The following is a 26,439-nucleotide window of genomic DNA, read 5'->3' as shown; positions in this document are numbered from 1 at the left end:
GGGGGGGGCAGTAACGGCATAACAGGTGAGGGAGAAATAACAACAAGTAAATACGAAGGACGCAGGAATACCCAGGTGAGGTAAGGAAATATAATGTAGGGGGAATAATGAGTGAGGGCAAGGGAATGATAGATTAGGATGAGGGAAAGTAAGAACATCATATATAGTAAGACACAAATTAAACTCATAACCCTGACATTAGTCACTACCTTTTGAACTTTTACAGCATCCCTTTTATGGTGAACTTATGTCATCTGTCATTACCTATTTTATATTTTTTTTGCAAATTTTATTGTACTTTCAACCTTTAAAGGAGGAAATCAGATAATTGATGGTTTTCTATATCAGTAGACGGACAAAGTACAGGTGGGAAAGATTACAGGTATAGTGATGACCTTACAGCTCTGATCATCCCACATTTCATCAAATGTTTAAAATCAAAGTCATAATAGGTACCATAGATATGGGAAGTTCTGACTCATCAGTGACTCGTATTACCCGCGTTCTGATTACAGGTAAACTAGACAGGTACAGATCTGTGGCATTTATAATCTATACATATTGAGTAGGATGTTAATTAGCATTTGTTAGATATTAATACTGTATATCACTATATGTAGTAGATGTACCTGCCTGAAGTCATTATTGATACATGGAGCTATTGTCTACAATAGAATGATTTCTGTCGAATGTGCACCATTAACACAGAGAGATGTATACGAATATAAAAAGTAATCCACTCCAAGGTGTATCATTAATACAGAGAGATGTATATGATTATAAAAGTTAATACACTCCAAGGTATATCATTATAAATACAACACAAAGGTCCATATATAAATTATTCTACCTCCAACTAAAATCATAAATTTTTCTTTTGAGAAATTTGATCTGGACGACAATTTTATGATTTCTTCCTATACAGATTTCCAGGTTAGTAAACTGAGACAGGTAAACTTCCCAGGTGACATAAGCTACACATGAATAGATTGGCAGAGATTCATGTGTTTTAATTAGGCTTGAAGTGCTGGACCTCCATAAACAAGGCCGTATACTTATTAAGTTTCCACACACAATTTCAACAACTTGGCCTAGATCAAATCTCTTTATTACATGTACAGTTTGTTTAATGAAATTCATTACAGAAAACTTAGAGATTATGAATGACTAATTTATGAATTATCCAATGTAATATTTGCCCTAAAGCATAATTATTACACATTAATGTGCCAGGGATCAAAGCTTGGGAAAATCTGTTTCAAAAATGTATAATCGTTTTGTTTTGCGGTAATGTGACATGGGCTTCCTATAGCTAACATAGCTGAAACCAAACACCCCGCTATGTCCTCTCGTTCTTACATATAAAGAACACTTAACACTGATCAATTCTGTATTTGTTGAATAAAGGACCCCTTGCAGATCGGAAATAATCAATTGTGTGAACGTTTCTTTTCCAATGACTGCCGGTTTATTTAAGCATAATTGTATAGATACGGCTTTGACGCTGATGTTTTGTAATGGCGTGTATGTTTGGATGGCGTTTTCTGTCATAGCCTGTCACAGAAAATTCACCGGCCGTGTTAACCCAAAAGGTATTGATCCAATGAAATACCTTCCACCTGCAAAGCTACCAATCCCTCATTTGAAAATATGGAAATATTTGGTTTTCATTTCTTTGATGTTAAGGCTATTGGTCTCAATCATTTCATACATCAGCACGCTGCTGTCCATCCACGGATCTCTCACATCCCGTACAATGCTATCGTCAGTCAATCTTAAGGCCATTATCGGCATTTATTTGTGCATTTCTCTTGAAATTCACAAGCGGATTTAATGATCATTTGTGATTCAGGTATTTTTTCCATGTACACAAAAGGATTGTAGATTCCAGGTCCTTAGGCCTGTCAATCAGCTCCTTTGTGAAAAGTAAAGAACCCCTGGACAGTGGTCATCTGGGTCAAGCTTGACCTCCTCATCTGATCGGGATTATCTGCAAACAACAATAGGGGGCATCCACAACAATGGTCAGGTGACCCACAAAGTCGCGGCCAAATGGTTGTTCAGTGAGTGGAGGCCACTTGGACATGTGAAGCTTTCCGTGCCCTGACAAGTATTCACCGGGAATTTTATACGAATAAAATGAACACAAACACCTTCAAGTGAAGCAGACAATAAAACATGTGACCTAAGTCGGAAGAAAAATATTCTTCAACCGTAATGGACCCAAATGAATCCATAATATAATCTCCCCTTAAATCTGGGAGCTCAACAGGCTTTCTGTTAAGTCTTCGTCTTCAATTTGTTCAAAACAAGTATAACTTGTTTTTAATTTTTGTTTCAAATCATGTAAAGAGCATTTTTACAGATTTTGTACTTATCAAATTCTAGTCCAAACACTGTAATTAGCAAGAAAATGCTTTACTATATATGCAGGTTACCTTTGCTCAGTACATAATGTCTGGACATCAATATACATTTGATCAAAAGGTTCTATAATAAATGTATAACTTGCAAAACCTATTTCTTACTAAGATTTATGCTACCAAGAGACGCAGCAGAGACAGAATAGCAATATATATCTATTCACTTCTAACTTAATGTCAATTTATCTTAACCTTCAATTACGTCTATCTCAGATTTCATATAAAACTATGACAACCCAATGGGTACAACAATCTGAACTAGCTGTACCAAATACCCTTTATGTGTACAATTGGACTCTGTCTTCTTCATTATTTAGGAGAATGCTGTTGTTTTATTTTTGTCTCTGGCATTATTCGGAGATAAGCAAATCACTGGCACACATTTTGAGGAGATAGCATCTGAATACAGGCCAGCTTTCTAAAGGAGGTAAATTGACTGTATAATTCACTTTAAATTCCGCCTCTTTCTTGTCGGGCAAAGCGAGCAAACACATACTGGGTGTCAAAGTTCTAATTTGATAGGGTTATTGGTTTGAAAAAATAGACACATATTGTCAGGAATGTTTCCGTGGTTAGTCACTGGTTCATAAAGGGACTGATCAACCATCTGAAGGGTGTGAGGGTACAGAATGGCCGTCCAACATGGCCGTTACAGATCAGGTGTAGCCCATCTTTCGTGACAATGCCACAACCGCATCTCAAATTTTTCGGAGTTTATACAACTGTACATAATGAAACAGACTTAGTGACTACCAATTTCTTTGTGTCTATATTTAACCATTTTTACATGAATCATTCTTCGATATCATTTGATATAAACTAAACCCATGGTATCTCAGTGTCTAGCAGGTTGGGTTTGTTTAAATCAACTTAGCTTTGTCCTGTATGAATTTCAGAAAAGCAGTCAAGTATGAAATTTGTATAAAGCCGTTTGTGATAATATTACAAAAGATATATTTTCGGCGACAATGGTCGGTGGTATCAGGCCCACGACTACCTATATCTCTGTGGCAGGAGTATAATGGGTAAACCTCTGTTGTACTGTTGGTGTCTTTTCATCTGCATTGGAGCAGAGCCAACCTTATCGCGCGATGAGAATGTTTCTATAAACGTAAGAAATACAAAATGTGCTTCAATAACTAATGTGGTGTAATTTCTGCCTTGTTCTTTTACAGTGATGTACTACGTAATAGTCTCCACCACGACATCTGTACTTGTGTCTCGTGGTGCGTTCCACCGCTCCGTTCACATGCTACAGTACCAGTGCTGTAAGTCTGCCAGTAATAATGCTTCATCATGAAGCACAGCAATTGTTTCCATTTACTTTAATTCATTTAACTTCCCCCTCCCCATTTCTCTGTGCTCGCCAATTCTCTGATATTTTGAGTTAGTATCTGGCTTGGACTCAAATCAACCCAATTTTGCGGAACATTAAGCTAAGTGTTGGTATACCCTATTTCAATATGTATGTATACGAGATGAGATTACCTTCAAGTTTTCTTTCAAATATTGCAATATCTTTGGCAGCAACCAATTTCAAAATATATCAGCAATAAAACAATGTTAAATACAGAATTTCACGTTAAAATGGCAGACTTATTAGTCTGGTTCACAGGCCAAATGGTAGTGATTTAGGATAAGAATCCAAAGTCAGCTGTGTCGTATTTTTTCTGTTACATGTCTGTTACTAATGCAATTACAAGCATTGATGGTATCTTTGTCATCAACCAAAATGTCACCCAAACATCTCCCAGACCTGGACCATGTGTTGTGTAACACGAATTCCTGTGTTGTGGGTCGGTGTAACTCCAGCAGATGTTTCCAGATCTCCACTTTAGATGTGCCACTGTCCATTGTTAGCTCTGACAATCACCCTAACCTCCATATATCTATGAACTAGCCGGGCTCACAGCCCCCAAATTCCACAACATCTCAAAGTCACTCAAAACATCTGCAGAATCAACGAACTTCTTTCACCATCATGGAACAATCTTCTGCAATTTGCATTCCCGTCAAGAGTTTTGACAACAGTAAGCGATTGTGAGGAGGCCTGTGTGGAGGTTTACCATTGTGATTGATGTGAGGAGTGTACATAGAGATGTTTTATGGTCAGCTAAGCAACACAGCCGCTACTACAGACAAAACAAGCCAAAACTCTCCATATAGTAGATAGACAGACCAACAAACACTTCTCCTTTCTATCATTTCTAAATTAAAGCCTCTTTATTTATACATAAAACTGCAGTAAGTATTATAACGTACTTTCTACAGACAATGCATAAAGACAGTCAAGGTCATTCCTTTCCAATACTTTAACAGTCTCTTTATTCATACAAGAATTGTTTTAGTGAGAAAAAATGTATTCATTTAAAGATAAAAATGATCTTTTATATGAAATGAAGAATGGTCACCTCCCGTTTTACAACCTATCTCACACCACAAAGAAAAGGAGGCTATCGTAATAAAACATAAAGTACATTTTTATAGTTTTATAATATGATATGCAGCCTTTTAAATATGTCCTATATTAATCCTTGATGACAGGGATGTTTGTAAATTAGAAGAGTGAAAAATGTACTTTAAGTAGCACCCAAATATAATGAAACAAATTCAACCAACAGCGCAAAGAATCTTTCTTCAAATTGAATAGTGACAGTTTTTATTTTTGTTTGGGTTCAGATATTGCTGCTAGCTGGCTGTAGTCTTACAGAGCATGTAAGTAGGTAGGTCAGCCTCACAAAGCCCTGATAGGTACCTCAGTAATATGTCCCAACTTATAAAGGTGATCTCTAAACAGCACTGCCAGACAAAGACAGCCAGTACATTCCAAGTCCCCATCTAGATCCCTCATTATAGAACTTTTGGTTTTCATGGCTCATAAAGTCTGCCAAATGTCCATCCAAGCACACATACAAAGGTATGTCACAATGAAGATCGCGTTCACCCGACTGTGACAAACCAAGATGGCTGCCATTTACAGCAGTGTCCAGGTCTCTATTCATCAGACACTTTTCAATGGCTGAAGAGATCTTCACATCCACCCCCATTCAGCCCTCAGTCCTATCACACACAGCCGAGTGGCAAGTCATTGATTCAAGGGTTCCTAACAGGGTTGTGTACCTGTTCTTTACTTGTAGGGGAGCCAACCCCAAATTCCAATTTACACCTGAGTGTGACTGGAACACAAATGTCGGCAGGGCCAGGCACATCAGAAAGGTTAACCTGAACCAGGTGTTAATAGCATCAATCAAGGCTAGCAAGTTCAAACATCAAAATGTTAGACAATTGAATTTACAGATTTCACAGCTCTGCAGATAATAGTATTTATCCAAGATCAGATAACATTGCACCTCTGTGACTTTGATGTAAAAGTACTATACAGCCTGTGCGCCTCGGGACCATATAACGTACCCCACTGTATAAGAGGCAGCCAAGAGCCTCATTGGTATACAGCATGTGTAAGCAATTGAAAGGGGCTAACTTAAACCTAGTTCTTGATGGAATTTACATGTAAAACATTCCCAAGCAAACATTTTTAATATACCTGACATTTCAATTCCACTTGAAGACCTTTGAGTAAAATCTGCCAAACTTAGAGTATGGCTCTATATGTGTTGAATCATAATCTTCCATCTGATTACTCAACAAAGATGTTTTACACTTGAGGGACCACAGCGTTATTTGTTAATTAAAATCATATGTCACCAGACGTTTTGGATGCCAGATCAGCCCCGCACTATTACATTGGTCACTTATATAACTGGGATGGAGGCCCGAGTAGGTCCCTATCAGTGCCCACATCTTACCCTGTTTACTGTTATCTTGTGTACCGTTGTTATCTTGTGTACCAACAACACAACAAGGCGGCCATTAGTCCCTACTGTCAGGACAAATCAGTCACAGAACTTGACAGGTAGAAACCTGGGGTAAATATATATATATCCTGTATAAACATTAAAGATTTATCTCCTTACTGTTAGTCATTTAAATTACATTCATTCAAAATAAAACTTTTCCTTTATTACAAAAAAAAAAGGAAATTAAAATTTTAATATAGATTCAAAGAAATTAAGAAAATGTAATACTTTCAGGACATTAAAACTAGATTACATTCAATAACGGTCAACCACCTCAGAGGTTTTTTATAATTTAATTTCAGATGAAGGTAAAGTAAATGTTCCTAACTACTACATTTAAATCTTTATGGTAAATGTTTTGGCAAATGTGTCCCAATGAAAGAATTCCAGATGACGCCCTACAAAAGAAATCATTCTGTATATATGTAGGCCACAAAGTTCCATTTAATTCCCAGTCCATTCTCCTACCCATCAAACCACATAATACAATTTAAATTGTCCCTGGAACCACCGGAGGTCAACAACATGGGATAATCGCTTCTTGCTTCCTAAATTAATATTTTCAAAAGCTATTTTATCTTCGCTGTTTACCAAAAAATTGGGTCGTAAATTTACTAAATATTTCTTTATAATCAATAACAGCGTTTGACATTTTCCTTGATGGCAGATTAGCCTGTGTATTGAGGACTGAGAGGACCATCAATGTCTAATGCTTTGGGAGTTAACTGTTTTCACACCTACTGATGTGCTAATTGTTCCCTTCCCATTAGACCTGTCCGAAGCTCCGTTGAGAGATCAAAACAGGAATCTATAATGTCAGGGCTACTTTGCGAAAATATCCAACGACTTTCATTAATTTGGGTGAACCCGTTTCCGAGACTACACAGTACAATAATGGATGTCAGCTAAACATCGTCTACTTACAATGGGGAATCAAGCAAGAGGACTTACAAATAAAAGGCCAAAGAAAATTTGCCAGAAATATTGCAGGTTTATCTAATGGCAGACCATTGTCAGGCAGAATGCCATTAAAAGATTTCCATACAAAGTTATAGATGTCGTGCAAACATGGATATAAAGAGAGGCTTTCCGTTGATTGACCGGGGCACTTTGTACATTGGTACCCTGGTGTTGGTTGTGGGGAGAGTGTGCCCTGAACCCCTGACATCACAGCTATGGTCCTGATAAGGGGTAGCTAGGTAGTGTTTGGTCCGAAGTTTGTACAATCTCATTCCAATGTTTACTAACTATCGCACCTCAGCCTACGACTAGGAGGATATACATATAGCCTATGACTAGGAGGATATACATATAGCCTCAGACTAGGAGGATATACATATAGCCTCAGACTAAGAGGATATGTATAGCCTCAGACTAAGAGGATATGTATAGCATACCAATAGGAGGATATACATATATTCTAGACTACCACTAGCAGGATATACATGGTGTACCACATACATAACGGACCACTAGGAGGATATGACTTCTAGTCTACCACTAGGAGGTCTGAACTAGCCTAGCCTACCACTAGGAGGATATATATGGCATACTTTCCTGTATAATGTACATGGATAAAATATATATCTTGACACCGCTAAGATCAGAGCTTTGTAAGACCTGGTAATTAACCGATAAAAAGTACAATCATTTTGTCAAAAAAGAATTGATTTAAAAAATAAATAAATATGTGACTATAATGAATCACTTGCTGATTTTTTATTATTTCAGTATTAACTAATATGTATTCTTTAAGGGAAACATAATTTAAACCCATTTTCAATCTGACGAATCTTTGAGTGGTCCTGGCTGTAACCCCTGCTGGGCCAGAAGGACCTCTGTCTATCCACTCCACCTTAGTCGGGATGTTCCTTCTCACCCGACAGCTATCTCCCAAGTAATCTCCCCTTAATTCCCTCATCAAACATAAACAGGCTACTTTAACAGTCAGTGCTGTGGCTCCACCTGACTAACAGACACATGTGTAGTATCATTTTTACTTTTTTCATCAAGTTTAGATGTCAATGGAAACCATTAATACTTCAAATTCCAGAGGAATTTCCTTGCAGTTGTATTTTTGAGGACTGTGTCTTTGTTTGCTGTACATTACTCTTTTAAGTGCACTATAGATTGAAGTAGATAATGCTGATAAGATTCTAAAATAACATGAATAAATGTGTCTATTATGTTCCTAGCAATTTAAACATCTGAGGATCCTGGCAGTTGTTTTATCTTAAAACTGACTTTCCAGCATGACTGTGAAAACAAATAATGACAATGCCATGGACCACACTGCTCATAAAAAGATTCCTTCTGAAAAACCTGAGCGACTCCATGAGAAAATGTTTGGCCAGCATTCTATCTCCCCTCGCAGATGCTAGTAATGTCAATATTAGTTCTGTATAAGGTATACTAGATGAAATGGCAACTCCTAACATTTTGGCAGCAACACATAGTTACCCACAACCCCAGAATTTCTGGGGAGTTTCAATGAACCGTTTTTGCTATATGCAACAAACCCATTAAGAATGAGGGCACTGCAGATATTTTGCTCCAGATCCTTCATACCTATGCACCACCTGTGTTGCCAGGTAAAAATGTACACATGCAGACATTTCTACGTTTGATGACAGCCCATAGCCGAGTCTCCCAAATAGAGATCTACATGTTTCACTACACATAATTAGTCATAACGATACAGGACCCCTGCTCGTGAGCAAAGCACATCTTCAAACGGACATTTAAACAAAATGAAATATTTCAACAGCTTACATAAAAGGTGGAAATGACATGTTCAACTTCCTATCTCCAGCTGATAGTTTGGAGATGAAAAACATGTGGATCGTGTATGATCGTATCATATTTTAGTCAGGAAGAATGTCTCAGTGCAGAAAGCCCCATTGTACACCTTTTCTTTACCGACTACCGTAATATTGTCATAGCCATTGCTATTTATAATACACTGAAACAACCGACTCTTGCTCCAAACCCCATCATCTTTGCAAATATTTTCTGAAGTACAAATTTAAGGTTGATTAAATGGGTAACCAAATGACTGTTTTTCACACATGATCAAGGTGTTTTCCTTGACCTTCTGTTAATGAGTTTTCATTTGTAACTACTACATCTAAATACCGAGTTATTCATGTTTTTTATCTAGAAACATTTAGGCAAATTACAAAATATGTCAGAATCCATACACTGAATTTTGCATTTCAGGCAAAAAAATCCTTGGTTATGTTTCAAATACTAGGGAATAAATTGTTGTTTTTTTTATATATATATGTATTTTTCCCTTATTACCCTGTCCTAATTTTTCAGTGCCTTAACTTTTTGGATAAATTTCTGTCATAAACTGATAAGAGGCAGATAAACGTGTGTTCTGATATATTATAAAATATTTATCAAAAGCCAAATAAATGCCATAAGCCTACAGTATTGTATTCTTATTTTCCAAAGACTGACAGGAAAGAGAATTATGTCACTTGCCTTATACACGACTGTTATAAAATACACTCTAGAAAAGTCGAAATTATCTACCATACAGTACATCAAATTCAAATTCTTTATTTCATCTTGAGCATATACATCTCATCGATTCAAACGAAAATTTCATAATGTACATTAAAAATCAGCACAGGCTGTAAGATACAATCAGCATATGGAATTTATAATTTAAATACAGGTGTTTTTATGAAGTAAGAGCTTGCAAATCAAGCTAGTTAGAAGCCAACAGAGTAGAACGTAGTAAACATGCATGATAAATTAACTTACCCAGGTTAGTTAATGGTTACATGTTTCTCTAAAATTTATCTTAAGTGACCACATGTATGTCCAGAGAATGTTGTGTTAGTACACGGGAGTGTCCAGTCCTGATTCTATACCACAGGTGTGGGGGTTCTCAACACTATACCACAGGTGTGGGGGTTCTCAACACTATACCAGTGGGAATCAGGAAAATGTTGATATCCATTTAAAACTACTATGAAGATTTTATTTCTAACAAACTGACAAATGTAGACTTTGAGAATATCCTACCTTCTGCAGTACCTATGTTATATACAGGCTACAGAACGCTACATACCAGCAGGTCTCAGTCCCTATGTTATATACAGGCTACAGAACGCTACATACAAGCAGGTCTCAGTCCCTACGTTATATACAGGCTACAGAACGCTACATACAAGCAGGTCTCAGTCCCTACGTTATATACAGGCTACAGAATGCTACATACCAGCAGGTCTCAGTCCCTACGTTATATACAGGCTACAGAAAGCTACATACCAGCAGGCCTCAGTCCTTACGTTATATACAGGCTACAGAACGCTACATACCAGCAGGTCTCAGTCCCTATGTTATATACAGGCTACAGAACACTACATACCAGCAGGTCTCATTCCCTACGTTATATACAGGCTACAGAACGCTACATACCAGCAGGTCTCATTCCCTACGTTATATACAGGCTACAGAACGCTACATACCAGCAGGTCTCAGTCCCTACGTTATATACAGGCTACAGAACACTACATACCAGCAGGTCTCAGTCCCTACGTTATATACAGGCTACAGAACGCTACATACCAGCAGGTCTCATTCCCTACGTTATATACAGGCTACAGAACGCTACATACCAGCAGGTCTCAGTCCCTACGTTATATACAGGCTACAGAACACTACATACCAGCAGGTCTCAGTCCCTACGTTATATACAGGCTACAGAACGCTACATACCAGCAGGTCTTACTTGATATTTGTTTGTTTTCGGTGGCCAGTCCAGCACTATGTTCTATATTTACTATATTTACTAACCACAGATTTTATCGAGGTATATATTATATACCCAACCTTACATAGAAATCACAAGCAACTAATGGATTTCAATTTGACAACTGCACAATTTTTTATCTAAGACAACTTTCACGAAAATTGTATTTTTATGTATTCTTACCGGTTTATTGTAATTCTATGTTTAATAAAACTGAATTGAAAACTAATATTCTCCTTTAAACTGTTTGTAGAAAACTCAATAAATCAACTAACTAAACAAGAAATGTACACACCTGTTTAAAGTAAAACAATTTTTTTTATAAGGAACATTAAAAAAATGCTGACTTTATTCTGATATTTCTGTTGGCTTGTATTATGTAATGCACTACTTAAAAGAAATATTTCCATCAAGTGCCACACAAATCAAAATTAATTTAATAAGAAATGATGACACGACAACTCGGCCTCTGGTGGTCCTTAATGGATGGTTACATATATGCAGCGAAGGTTGATTCTGTACTGACTGATATTACCTGGTAAATAAACTATTTCATGTTATTATCTTGACCTTGCATTTGAGCAAACACTGATGTGACTTGACAGGAGAAGCAGTTTAATTATATATACAGGTAAATTTGAATATCCAGGTGTCACACCTTAATTATATACACCTTTCCCATTAACATTTACTCCCTATAATGAACTTCATGTCCTGAACAGGTTGAATGTGATAAGTAATAATTTTGTGTATAGCTTCCAGCTACATTCCTCAATCTGTACTCAAGATGTTGTAATAACTGATTATTACATATCTACCTTCCAGCTAAATTCTCATTTATAAAATTCAATGTCACATTTCTGAATTAATTTACTAGTATTGAAAAGAATTGTGAAAACCTTCCAGCAAAATTTGGTCAAGATTTACCTGAAACTTCAACAGTGACCGAGCTAGATAGATCTGAATGGCCAGTCTAAACAGGTTGTATGTTAAGGTGTTCTGACAGATGGTTAGAGGTCCAGAATTGTGTAAAGAAATGACAATGACAAATGGTTTCCTGGACACCACCAGTATATATATATACTACAGCAGATCATCAGGTTTTTCCTGTCCAAAAATGTCACCCCTCAGGGCCAGTCTCCTACAGACTATAAAAATTCATATAAGTAGCCACAGGTTAAAATTGTGCTCTTTTTTCTCTTCAGACACATGGGTAATTTATGGCCATTAATGTACATGTGTATAGTACTCAGTATATTGATATAAAGTTGATATGTTATAAAAAATTACAAAATTAACATTTATCTCAATATGTGTAACTCTATTTTGATTGTTTGACTTACAAACAAGAAAATGATTTTATTGTAAAAATTTGATCAAACAGTTTTTAATGAAGAACATGAAAAGGGAAGAAAATAGGATTATCCCCTAGACAGTCTAATAGCTTTAATACAAAAGTTATGCAGAACTATCACACCTGTGCTGATTGCATTTAGGACAGGTATCTGTTACCTGGATGTATCAGACATGGTTATCTATGTAATCCCATTGGTGATGATGGGTTGTGTACACTGACTATCAGGATTACACCTGCTATCTGGGCAGGTCACAGGAGAGTGGAGGAGAGGGATCAGAGGAGGGGGTGAAGTGGAGGACAGACACAAGCAGGAAGGGTGAAGTAGGGGCCCAAGAGTGAGCTAAGAGATGTCAATGAAGGCTGGGGATGATCATTGTGATAAGCCTCACAACAGTGGGATAGCAGGAGGATGTGTACAAGTGTCTTTCTTCCTTTCAGGGAACATGTTTAACAAAGTAAAAATTATATTACATTTTACTATAATTAAAATGTGACAAACCAAGATATCCAACCCAAATGTCTTCAGTTGTCAAGAAAGGAAGGAAATGATGAGTGATATCATCATCCGATACCTGTGGTGGGTGGTCGGGTGGTGCAGTGGATAGCGTACTTGCCTTTCACTGCGCGCTAACATCCAGGCCAACAAGAGTGATTACTATAAGTTGAAATAACTTGTTTCATAATTGTTGTAAAATAAATAAAGTTTATATTGATACCTGTAACCTCCCTGCTATCATATATAGATCTGACAAATTTCCTTACGGGTGTGTTCTACTTCTAAAGGTGTGTTCTACCTCTAAAGGTGTGTTCTACCTCTAAAGATGTGTTCTACCTCTAAAGGTGTGTTCTACCTCTAAAGGTGTGTTCTACCTCTAAAGATGTGTTCTACCTCTAAAGATGTGTTCTACCTCTAAAGGTGTGTTCTAGTTCTAAAGGTGTTCTACCTCTAAAATAGGTGATTAGTGGGCAAGTAAAAACTCATCTGATGTGATCATCACGTTATGCTGAATGACTTCGTTAAACATTAATCTTCATTAATCAGTCGTGGCAGCCATGACTTATGCTGGAGAACTTCCATCGGAAGTCACAGCAGGGTCACTACAATCCTGTCCAAACAGGAAGTCACAGTAGGGTCACTCACAAACCTTCTAATAGGTGCCAGCTAGGTCCTAATCAGCATCACTGCCTAACCAAGGTCAAATATCCCCCATCCCCTGCCTGATTTAAAGTTTACATACCTCGTTTTATCAATTTTATAATTGTTAAATCAATGCCCACCTTCCTTAAAATGATCACCTGTGATGTTACTTGAGAGTATAGGCGGGTAAACAGTCACACTGCGTGACACACACAGGTAAGTATGGTGTCAGGGCGTCCATCACTGCCCATCACACCTGACCGGTCAATTCATCAATCTGTGACACAGCTAACATAAGCAATGTCAAAGCTCACCCCTCAAACATTCCTTAATTACAAGTTATCAATATTTAAAGGTAGACAAAAGACACATTCCAGCCTTCCTATCACAGATTGTAATTACTGATAGGTTTTAAATGGCAGGTAAATATCTCTTCAAATTGTCTGAATCTACTCTGCAAAATAACTTTGTTATTTCAAACAGGAACGGGTAGGAATATTCTACCGTGGTTTTGCTTTAACAAGTACCGACTCTCCTCCATTGTCCGTGTGTATCAATACATGTGGTTCATGTCTGGAAGCCAAGTTCTAGGCTTGTAAGAACTGAAGAACTTTAACAGCGAAGGTGTATTAGAAATTACCTAATATCAATCTTCTCAATTCCTACTAATCCCATTAATACATTTATAAGCACGAAATCCTGGCTCCTATGTAAAACTCGCAACGTTAGGTAGAGAATTTTGTTTCATTTTACTGTAATAGAAAACCCAGTCAAGTAAGTGCAACAAGATTTTATGTACAACAGAGAGCCATTTACAAACTGGTAACATGTCAGTCTAAAAAAATTCACATTCACCAAAATAAAGTTCACAAACGTCTTTTGATATCTTTATTGACAAAGTTTGGAGTAATTTCTCCAGAATATGTTAGAATTATGTAAATATTGTAGAGCCGAGCCTGAAGTTCTCTCGCCTGGGAGATTCTCTATTACCGTCAGTTATACAAAGGTTTGATTATTACCCAGGTGACCACCTTTCTTAGGACCAACCCATAAAATGGCTAATATCCATTTCAGTTTCACATCACCACTATAAACAGCAGTGCTATACCATACATAAACTAAATACCGGGTCAAGCAATGTTTAGAAAATCCCAGTTGAATATTTTAAAATAAGCTCACGGATATTGAATAATTTAAGATCTGTAGATTTGCCGATATTTACTTACAACAGGATTTTTATTCATAAATAAATTCCTGTGATCTTAAATTTCATATTTTCAGAACAGATTTAAATTTAATGAAGAAAATTTTAAGCAGAGAGTTACTGATCCACAAAATGTTAATATATTAGTTTTTTCTTCAAACAAGGAACATTTTACACCTATAGACTTCTATGAATGAACAGAAAATCTCTGGCTTCGTGAAAGTTACGATGATATACAAGAAAAGTCCATTTAGGTTTTAAAATTTCTTGTGTTTTTTTGTCAGGTTCAGTGACAAACAAGAATACAGACTAAATGTTTCTTCCTCTAGGAGTCAAATTACATAAGGAATTTTTATATTTAGATGAATGATAAAAACTTCTGAGTCACTACGTGACATTTTTCGAGATCAGAAATGAAATCACCATTATAAAAAAAAATTATAAATGTGCTAAAAAAGATATCCGGCAAAGAACAAAGAAATCTCGTATGATACAGTGTTAATGTAGCCTCGTCTCCTTCAAAGGTTATACCTATGTACAGGTATGTGGGCATACCTGGAGGGGCCGAGTCCCTAGGGGCAGCCTCGCTGTGAACCTGTCTACCTGTTTACACCTGTGTGTCTCCACAGGTATGGCAATCTCTGTTCCACTTCACTTCTCAACCAACTCGTCACTATGGTTATGACATAACCCTGCACAAGTTTCGCCATAAAAATGTCGCTACAAGTCAGTGATAAAACTTGACAGCAACTGTTTGTAAGGAATGTATTGTTTAATTATCGTATTGATTATCTTCACAAAATCTTGTATTTTTATGAGAATGATATCCTGAGGAAGTCACTTCCAAATCTTAAAGAATATCTCTCATATTATCTGATTCTTAAGAGCCCATCTTTCATAAATATTACCAGGTGACTGCAACACACACTCATAAAACTAATATATACCAGAAACCTTTATATTGGCAACGTGTATGTATTCTGTCTAACAAATACAAATATACATGAGAAAATAATTCTGAAAGCCTTTGATGAAAATTTGGATTTCAAGACAGATAACTGGCTATGACATACCATAGCTTCTACCGCAAACATTTAATATAAAATCTCAAAACCTTAATCTAAAATTCACCTGCCCAACACAATATCTGCATGATTAGACTGCATGTTTGAGGAGTAAAACTGGAGCACAATAGTCTATTCAGGTACCCGATATCACCGAAGGCCTGAAGTGACTAGGCTACCTGGACAAAAGGTGTGTGCAGTCCCCATGTAATGACACTACCATTCAGTGGGACAGCCTCACGGGACAGGTAAATACCAACCCGGTTAAAAAGAGGCACCCCCATACCGGAATCACTTCTAAACGAAACCCTATAAAACCATATAATGACAAGTATGTCCAACTGATTTCACATGTACAAACCTAACCGAGCTGACTGGGTTCTGGTCTTAATACAAATTTGATTACCATTGGCCACGTGAATTTCTTATGAGTTCCTCCTCAGGACCATGGAACTCTATTTTTATTTTATTGCCAATTAAATCAACTGCAATGAAACCTCAAGCTTAAAGACAAGTTTTGGTGAAATGATAAAAAGACACAAAAGTGCTGGGTTCAAGCTTCAGTTCCTAAGTGTACAGTGTGAGCGGTGATTGTAGTTACACACTCGGCCACATCCGTGTGTTGTGATCAGTTTGTTGGGCGTTCTGGCTCACGATTCTGTACTTCAACACAGAAACAGCAGACTATATTATGTGATCAGTTTACAGTGGACAGACTCGACCCATTCATTACACTGACTGATAGTCCCCCAAGTTTTAGATCACACTTTTTACAATTGGCTTATCTTTACATACAACACTAGGAAAACATTTTGTAAATTTACTGAGCTTTACTTTAAGTCTAGTCCATTTCTAACGGGAGAATGTCTCTCCATTACAAACTAAGTAGCCCCCTGGTACACTGTAATACACAGGGTGAACTATGCCAATTATCAAAATTATTATTCTCTTTATTCTCAGATCTACTGGGTATGGTACCTAAAGCTGAATAGAGATAACATCATACAGCTTTAAATACCATAATTTTATAGTTACTCTTCCTACATTTTAAATAAAGAAACTCCACACAGTGACTTTTAAATACACTTTGTGGGTTTTTTTGTGAAATGACGCATAAATGTACGATGTTCTGAACACTGAACTATAGCTTGTACCAAACAATAAATGTTCTGGTCAAACATTTAACTTTACAAGAGAATGTTAAAATACAGCCTTGCACTAAACAGTAAACAAGGCTAATGTGCTATAATTCCCTGGCTAATTTATTTGCACTAAACATTTGCTGGCACTGACCAGAAAGGGGAGTGTATTTGTTTTAGGTATTTGTCAACTCATTTCAATGTTTGCCTAGTCTCAAGCCTTTGACCCTTCAATGTAGCTGGTTCCCCTACTGTAGTGTGTGGCCCCTTATCCCATTACCTACCACCAAGGGGCCCTTCCGATTGCCTTCTTCACAATAAAATCATAATCACTGAAACACTTGGGGTTATATATGGATAATAAAACCTAGGTATTTGTCCAGTCAAATTTTGGCATTTTATAAATTGATGTCAGATTTGTTTAATTTTGAAGGTTCCCGATCATGATAGCTGTTCTATAATTACACTAAACGTAAATTTACAAATTTACAGGAACAAAGAAGTATAGTTGAGAAAAAAAAGAAAACATTTTTACATGATGGCAGTAAATGAGGTAGCATATGAAACAAATGTCCTTATATTGAGGTTTGTTATTGGTTATATGTGTATGTGTGGTTATATACTACAAACAGTATGTGTCTGTAACTGGTGTACATGTTGTTACGTACATGTGTATCACACATTTATAAGACTTCAAATATGATTTTCAAAACCTTTATATTACAAAATGGAGCTTAAAGCTACATTTTGTAATATAAAGGTTTTGAATAATACAACAAATTGTACATTTTGTCTGTATCAGTTTGGTATGCTCTGGGGTATCTGGGGTAAAAAACAAAATGCTAGAAATATCACACCTACAAAACAAAATAATTAAAAAAAAAAAATCAAAAAAAAAATCAAAAAGAAATCATTTTTGTTTCTATTTTGGACAAGTTTTTGAATGATATGATTTTTTTGGTCACAACATTGACATAAGTTAAGCTTACCTGCGTGCGCGTTGCCTTGGGACCGGAGTTCTGCTTCTCAAGGGCACAAACTTCTACGGTGAAATTATCTCCATGGATTTCACGATCTAACACAATAGATGATGTAATGGATCCATCAATTTTGTTCACTTTGAAATAATTCGCTGTTGATGTTTCTTTCGATGTAATTCCCGTTATGTAATATTCCGTTGGAAGCGCTGTAGGTGAAGTTTCCACAGTCAGAATGTCAGTGCCTGCTGGTCTGTTTTCTGATATTTGTCCTTTGTACGGCTGTCCAAGAAAAGTTGGTCCACCAGATGTGCCAACTAAAATGATTGTAATGTCCATATGTGTTGACCGAGACGATGGTATACCACTGTCTCTGGCGATCACCCTAAGCGAGTAAGTGACAGGAGTTTGGCCAATGTTTTTTCGGAGAGAAAGTTCACCTGTAGTTTCATGTAGACTAAACTTTTCTTGATCACCTTGGGCAAGTTCATACACAACAGTGCCATTTGAACCATTGTCAGGATCTACTGCTAAGACATTACCAAACGCCCCTTGACCTGCTGGATAAGGCAGTGCAATAGCATCCATGGATAGGAACTCGGGATCATTGTCATTGATGTCACTTACAAAGACAGTAATTTCTTTCTCAGTAGACTTACTCAGAGAAGGAAGAGCAGAGTCCGATGCAATGACCTTTAAGGTGAAGGTCGGTGATGACTCCCGGTCTAGGATCGATGAGATGTAGATATAACCACTTGATGTATCAATCTTGAAATGGTCGCCAGGTGGGTCTTGTGACTTGAGAGAATATACAACCTTTCCGTTATTTCCAGCGTCAGGATCTGTTGCAGTGACCTTGAGAATGTTATTGTACAGTCCGACATCTTCAGAAACAGTCACGAATGCTGGAGTTGATCCAAAGTCTGGTGCATTGTCATTAGCATCCAGAACTCGCACGGTAAGGCGTGCATATTGGGGTAGAGGTGTCCTTCCCTTATCTTCAGCTGATATGTTCAAATGATATTCTGATTTCTTTTCATAATCCAGAGCTTTCTCCAAGTAAAGTTTTCCAGTATTACGGTCGATGTTGAACATGCCGCCGTTCTCAGTGACTTTGTATGTAATTTGTGCGTTCTCCCCTAGATCAGTGTCTGTGGCTGTGAAATGGGCTATTTCTTCGCCTAACTGTGTTGTTTCTAAGATACCAATGTCAAAGGCAGTCTGGTCGAAGAGAGGAGCATTATCATTAACGTCAAGGACAGTAATGGAAACAGTTGTTGTAGCAGTGTATTGAACGTCCTTCCCAGAATCACTAGCGATAATAGTTAGAGCGTAACTGTCCTGATTTTCTCTGTCAAGTCCTCCACTCAAATATATCTGCCCATTCCCAGCACTGATCTTAAACCTGCCGTCCGCATTACCATCTACGATCAGATACGACAGAGCAGCATTTTCATTGGTGTCATTATCAGATGCTCCGATTTTCAGGACACGTGTATTCTCTGCTGCGTCCTCCAATAAAGAGGCCCTGTAGACCTTATCCTTGAACTGGGGAGGATTATCGTTGACATCAAGAACATTGACAACCACCATGACAGAATCAGTCAGTCTCTGGAGACCATTGTCCGTGACATACACAGAAAACGTATAGGATGTTCTCCCCATGGTCTGGTTGAGGTATTCTCTGTCAAAGGGCCGTAAACTTGATATCTCCCCGGTTTGAGCATCAATAGTGAAGTTGTCCTGGTTTTGATCAAGGTAGTACGACAGCTCTGCGTTCCGTCCAATGTCCAAATCTGTAGCTTTGACCATCCCTACCACTGTTCCAGCTGGTTGATTTTCTGAGATACCAAATAAGTAGGAAGCGTTGTCAAACAGTGGCCTTTTGTCATTGTCATCGAGAATGTAGATTGAGACGTTTGCTGAAGAACTTCGCTGTTCTACACTCATATCCTTAGCTGTGATGGTCAGTTTGTAGTGGTCTTTCGTCTCTCTGTCTAACATCCTGGCCAGAAAGAGTTTGCCATCTGGAAAGATACCAAACTTTCTCTCCGCGTTCCCAGATGTTATGTTATATGTCACTTGACCATTCCGACCACTGTCATCATCTGTGGCCGTCAAAGTAAAGAACTGGGAATTCACAGCTAGTGACTCATTCAGTGAAACTTCGTAGTTGCTATGGGAAAATACCGGAGTGTGGTCATTTACATCAATGACTTCAATTTCAACTCGCACTGTTGATGAAAGCTGGGGAGCTCCACCATCCGAGGCTATGACGTTCACCACAAAGGTCTTCACATTTGATTTGTCTATTGGTTTAGCCAAGAAGATCATACCTGTTGTTGGGATTACATTGAACATATCAGGTGTGGACTGTAATCGGTAAGAAATCTGGGCATTTGGACCGGCATCAGCATCAGTAGCTTTAGCTAGGTACACATCATGACCAACTGGCCAATTCTCGACTGCTTGAGCTTCGGCAACTGAACTTGTAAACTTAGGTATGTTGTCATTGATGTCGGAAACAATTATTCTAACCGTAGCTTCCCCGAACAGACCTGCTGCTGTAGCAATGACCTTCAGATCATACTGAGCTCGTTCCTCCCGGTCAACTCGTTTGTTATTAGTGATCTTTCCCGTCGCACTGTTTATGACGAAGACACTGTTCGGGTCACCATCCACAATACCATATGAGATTGACACCCCAGCGTTTGCTGTATCTGCCTGGACCGTCCCCACAGTGCGTCCTGAGTTCACTGGCATATTGGTGGGGTCTTCTACAATACTGAAGTTATACACATTGTTTCTGAATACAGGCGGAGTAACGCTTTGGTCCGTTACGACAACGTCCACTGAAGCTGTTTGTACGTTTGTCCTCCCTCTAGCATCTGTTGCCTTTACACTCAGCGAATATGTAGACTGGGTGGCACGATTCAAAATGGCTGCCGTTGTGATTAGACCAGTGTTCTGGTCTACACTGAATTGAGGATAATTTCCGTTGAAGGAATAATAAACTGTTCCATTTGATCCATAGTCAGGATCTTCTGCAAACACCCTTACAACGCTTGTTCCTATGGGTTTGTTTTCTAAAACTTGGGCGTAGTATGTTACAGGATAAAATCTTGGAATGCTGTCATTTATATCATCCACATTAATATTGACAGTAGCTGTAGATGACCATGCTGGTGTTCCCCCATCCCGAGCGATGATTCTAATTACATAATATGCGATGACTTCCCTGTCGAGGACCTTAAGCGTTGTGATAATGCCAGAGTTAGGGTCAAGATTGAATGTGGCTGGGTATCTCTCACTTACATCGTGGTGTAGAGAGTATGTTACAGTTCCATTGGGAGCCGAGTCGTAATCTCTGGCAGTAACATTAATGACCTTTGACCCCGTTTGTAATCCTTCAGCTATGGACGCATTGTAAATTTGGTGCTCAAAAGTGGGTGTTATGTCGTTCTCATCCGAAATCGTAACAATCAATGAAGTGAAGTTATATAAAGGATTCAAACTCCCATCATGGACCGATATGTTCATTACAACTTGTGTCTGAAGCTCATACCTCAGTAAGGCTTGAGTAGTGACAAGCCCTGAATTAGCATCTATTTTGAACCACTTTAACTCATTTCCGGAAATTATGGCATAGGACAGCTTGGCATTGTCACCGGTGTCAAGGTCGATAGCGGTCAGACTTGTGACATAGGTGGATACTGGCACGGTTTCACTCAGTGATACTCTGTATTGTGTTTTTGGAAACATGGGATGATGATCGTTGACATCTTTGATATACACTAGAATACTTTTGAGAGAGGTTTTTGGTGGGATTCCTCCATCTGCTGCCATTATTGTTATGTTGTATTTTTCAATTCTCTCCCGATCTAATACACCATTTCCATTCACTTTTAGAAATTCTAGTTGGTTGTTGAGACGATTCTGCAGGAAGAAGTGATTATAATCATTTCCGCCTATAATGCGCACGTCCGAAATAGTTCCGTAACTCCCGGTATCACTATCACTAACACTTATTATAGCAACATTGGTACCGTTGGATGCGTTTTCATCTATTGTTGAATATCCAAGACTACCACTAGGTAAATAGGTCACTTTCATTTCTGGTACATTGTTGTTTTCATCTTTCACATTGACTGTTACATAAGCCCGCCCAGAAAGGGGAGGACGGCCCGCATCCTCGACCTCAATAGTCAGCATACAGCTGGACGGCTCACACGCATCATTGATTGAACGGTCACACCGACGTGTACACTTCAGTGGTGTGACTGTTGTTGAAATTTCTCCAGTTTTAGAATTAATGGTGAACTGTTGAGTGTCGTCAGTTATTCTGTACGAAATGTCTCCATTTTCACCTATATCCTTATCGGTGGCCTCCACTTTTATCACGGAGGTTCCGACCGGCACACTTTCGTTAATACTGGCAACATACTGACTTGGGGAGAACTGTGGTGCATTGTCATTGTAGTCAGCAATCGTGATGTTCACCTGTAAGTATCCATAGCGCGGCGGATCACCTCCATCTTGGCAAGATATCCAAAGTTGATAAAAATCCTTCACCTCTCGATCTAGTCCACCAATGGCACGAATGAGAGGGCTGTATCCATACTGATCTATGTCGTAAATCAGAGTGAATTTTTCGTTGGCTGAATCCGTCATGTTGATGATGGTGTAAGAGGTGATTGTACCGAAGTTGCCTTGATCTATGTCGGTCGCACTAGTCAGCTGCTGCTGGTACCCTACGTTGACATTTTCGTTGAATCTGATTTGGATGCTGGGATAAGGAAACGTGGGCGAGTTGTCATTGACGTCTAACACAGTTATGAAAACATCCGTTGGACATTGTTGTGTTGTGCCCGACATGGATCGCGGTATGACCAAGATCTGTATGGGATTTGTCGTCAACGCTTCACGATCCAATTCCACTTTGGTGGTGATTTCCCCGGTTGTGGGGTGCAACTCAAACAGAGTTTGAGGTTCCTTAAATGAATATGTGTACGATGATTGTGTGGTAATTGACCCGACCGTTGTGCCCCCAGGTCGACCCTCCCTGATAGAGAAACGTTCACTTGCAACATTACCACATACTGACCCAGGCCCCTGGCCCTGGGCAAAGGCTATCAGAAACTGCAGTAAAACTAGCAGGGGAAACGTGTAACGTAAAGTTCTGAATGACATCTTGTCACCACAAAACTCCATACTTGCCATATCTAAAACCCGGAGACTCCCGTGGCTCCGAAATCCTGCCTGAATACTCCGTCAGTGACATAACTCGAGTACCATTGTCACACCTGTAATCGAGGAAATACTCGACAGGTATGTATCTCAAATCCTCACACTTTCCTGGTAACAGTAGGAAACAGGAGTATCTTTACACATAGCTATATCCACATTTGCTTTTATACTTTAGTTCCCAAATGCGATCAGTCGTTGTTGACACAGAGTCACTGTTTCGACGCGTTCACCGTCGGTCCGTAGCCATACCCGATTTACTACAGAGCACCTGTGTCCTGGCCGGTAGTTTTACGGTCATTTCTAAAGCTATACAGACACAACTGAACCCACACTACATCCTGTTAACATTCTCCTAACTTGTTTCATCTTAAATCCATCTTCGTTGTTCGTGTTTTCACCAGTCAAAATACTAAGCTTTTCTGTGTAGAAATGGTCTGTATACTGTGTACATTCGTGTCGATAGCTATCAAAGCATTCACACAGCTCGTGACGTCAGCTACTGGTACCGCCCCCGTTCTGTTGATTGACAAGTCTTCTCAGGTAAAACTCGCCACAACATACTTCGTTGATTATTCATTGTTGTACAGAAATGGAGCCGTGACGCAATTCAGGTGTTTTTTATCATAGCTTTAAATTATCGTATCGCTTCAGAGATTTTATTTTCATCATTTAAAATAGTAAAAAACGGGTCTGGATTTAAAATAGATTTTGTCTGAATACTAGAATCTAATAATAATGCCGGTTTATTATCAATCATATCGGAATGCTGTTGTTTACACTTATAAAAATGTAATAAAAGTTGATTGCAGTTTTTAAAAATAGCCCTTGCAACATAACTATATTGATATACAGACAAGTCTCCGATAGGGATAGTATAACCAACGACATTTATAGCAGACCAAGTGGAATATTTACATTGAACAGCATCGTTACAAACCTCACCACGGATGTATTACTGAAAGATAAATGCAACATACCGATGGCTAAATTAATTGTCATATATACGAGGGAATTAGATTAGATGCTATCTAAGTCGGTGCATGTACATGTACCATCGGCTGAATTAATTATCATACAATAACTGGTTTAATTACGTCTATATACCAATGGGTTAATCAATCATATATACCACTTGCTAAATTAATTAACATATACAACTGATTTAATTATATGAACATAAACCACTGAATTACATTTATATATATAACATTTCTTAATAACATTTACAAATACCACTGCTTTATATATATATATAACATATTTATAAATGTACACTGAAATATATCTACGTTGTGTTTCAAAATGTTTATCTATAAACAAATCTGGCATTCCTCCTTTTTTGGTCCAATGTAAGAGCGGTTAGGGGGAGGAGGTAAAATCTCCTATTGGTGTCGATGTGGTTGACGAGATAGGGATCATACTATCGGCCCCGTCTATCTACCCCTGACCCCTGATCTACTACACACTAGATTCAATTTCTACCCTTTAATTTCAATACGTAGAGGTAAGAACTGAGACTGAAATTAGTTTTTGTAAATGCAAGAATTCAATTAAAATATTGGCACGATTGTTGATGTGCTTAACTGATAAACAACAATTTCCGTTTAAAGAAGTGTGTTTGTATGTGTGTCGGTGGTGGTAGGGGAAGGGGTGGGGTATTATCAGAGACGTATATATTACATGTAATATATACGTCTCTGTAGTATTATATATGAAGTGAGTTTTAATACATCGACGTGAAATAATTTGCCCTTTCGGCTCGTTTTTTATTGATTATTCCACGGAATTAGATTAGATTGTTATCTTAGTCCGTGATTATTCCAAAAGCAAGTTTTCCGTTAGTGAAACAGTTTTACTTCGGTTTGTCCAGACATAATTTGTATGCGTTTACTGGGTACATACTATGTCAGCTTTTAAATCATATTTTATTTTACATAATTCGTCCATCAAATCAGCTTAGGTGCTGTCAACGAATACGTTATTAATTTACGTAATCTATTCATCAAGTCAGGTTCTGTCAATATCGCTGATACGTTCTGACCGGTCAAGAGTGACACAACAAGGTATAACAAAGAATAGGGTAGAGAAGGTAATTGTGTTAACCCCTGTGGGTACCTGGTGTCGCCTCTGGTCTTTGTTGTTCGGGTAATTAGCACAGGTATACATGTGCGGTACACCCCGCGAGGTCATTAGGGAACGAGGGTACACGGGAACAAGGGGTAGCTGTTACACCAACAAAGAGGGGTAGGGTAGGGGTGGGGTTGAGATCGGTAGGTGGGGGCGTTGACATTCGTTAGCGTATCGTTGTTTTACAATGTGTTTGGTATACAATGGTAACGACCACGGAATCACATTCCCTAACTACTATCTTACACTAACAAGATAAACGTACAATGACACTTTTATAATTCAACATAAAAATGTCCAAAAATGTTTTATATATGGGTAATATATGTATGACAAGTGATCGATGAAAACACGTCTCTAGCTGGCATTGATACCCTTCGGGTTTTAGACAGCTTTTTAAATTTTCTTTGACACTGAACATTTCGAATTATCAATTAAACCGAAAGAGTTCCATCTTAAACTAATACAAACATGATATATTGTTAGAGACGTATATAATACTATAAATAACTATATATTACACTATTACTAAGTGTTGCGTAACTCAGAGCGTATAGTTGAACAAGCCGATTCTTCTCCTATGGTAAGGGAGATCACTCCTGGTGACCATCCTCCTCTCTTATTCCTCAATTCATTCGTGGAGCGGTTTTTATTTTTGGTGTCATCCTCATCTTCCTGGACAGGATTCCAGCGACATGCTGCAAATGATATCTATTCTGATTTCAGAAGTCGAATACAAATCTGTTCCAAGCTAGTTTATGAACTAAAAACGTAATATACCCACTGTGTTAGCAACCAAGCCCCTTGTGTTATGTATTAACCTCTGTTTTGTTATGAGATATCTAATTAACGGTTTAACTGTGTAACAGGAAAGAGAATAGTGTGCTTCCACCGGGGATCCAACCCTCGATCTCCAGGTTCCTTAGAGACGGATGCTCTACCACTGAACTAACGGGAAATTCCCTCTAGCTCGAAGCTAGAAGGCGAACTAAATCTTATGTACAATTAAAACCTGCCACACTACTCCCCCTTTTTTAAATGTTTTCGCCCTCAAACACCACAACCCAGGTTCTAACTCCCTGTCACCACAGGGAGGGCCACGGACACCATTTGCAATAGGAAAGAGAATAGTGTGCTT

At 38.2% G+C, this 26,439-nt stretch overlaps 1 protein-coding gene across 1 annotated transcript in view; it reads right to left on the bottom strand.

The window, feature by feature from the left end:
- LOC110449684 (cadherin-related tumor suppressor-like) overlaps positions 1–23,642 on the bottom strand; it is an 87,892-nt gene extending 64,250 nt beyond the window's left edge. The window contains exon 1 of the mRNA XM_021496709.1: positions 17,940–23,642. Coding sequence (XP_021352384.1) covers positions 17,940–23,147 — 5,208 coding nt within the window. The 5' untranslated portion in view covers positions 23,148–23,642. The remainder of the gene's footprint in view (positions 1–17,939) is intronic.
- Positions 23,643–26,439: the final 2,797 nt, after the last annotated feature.

The sequence above is a fragment of the Mizuhopecten yessoensis genome, unplaced genomic scaffold (assembly GCF_002113885.1).
Source record: "Mizuhopecten yessoensis strain PY_sf001 unplaced genomic scaffold, ASM211388v2 scaffold4783, whole genome shotgun sequence".
NCBI classification, from domain to species: Eukaryota; Metazoa; Mollusca; class Bivalvia; order Pectinida; family Pectinidae; genus Mizuhopecten; species Mizuhopecten yessoensis.
The sequence above is the reverse complement of the archived record's forward strand: the minus strand, read 5'-3'. Positions and strand labels throughout refer to the sequence as shown.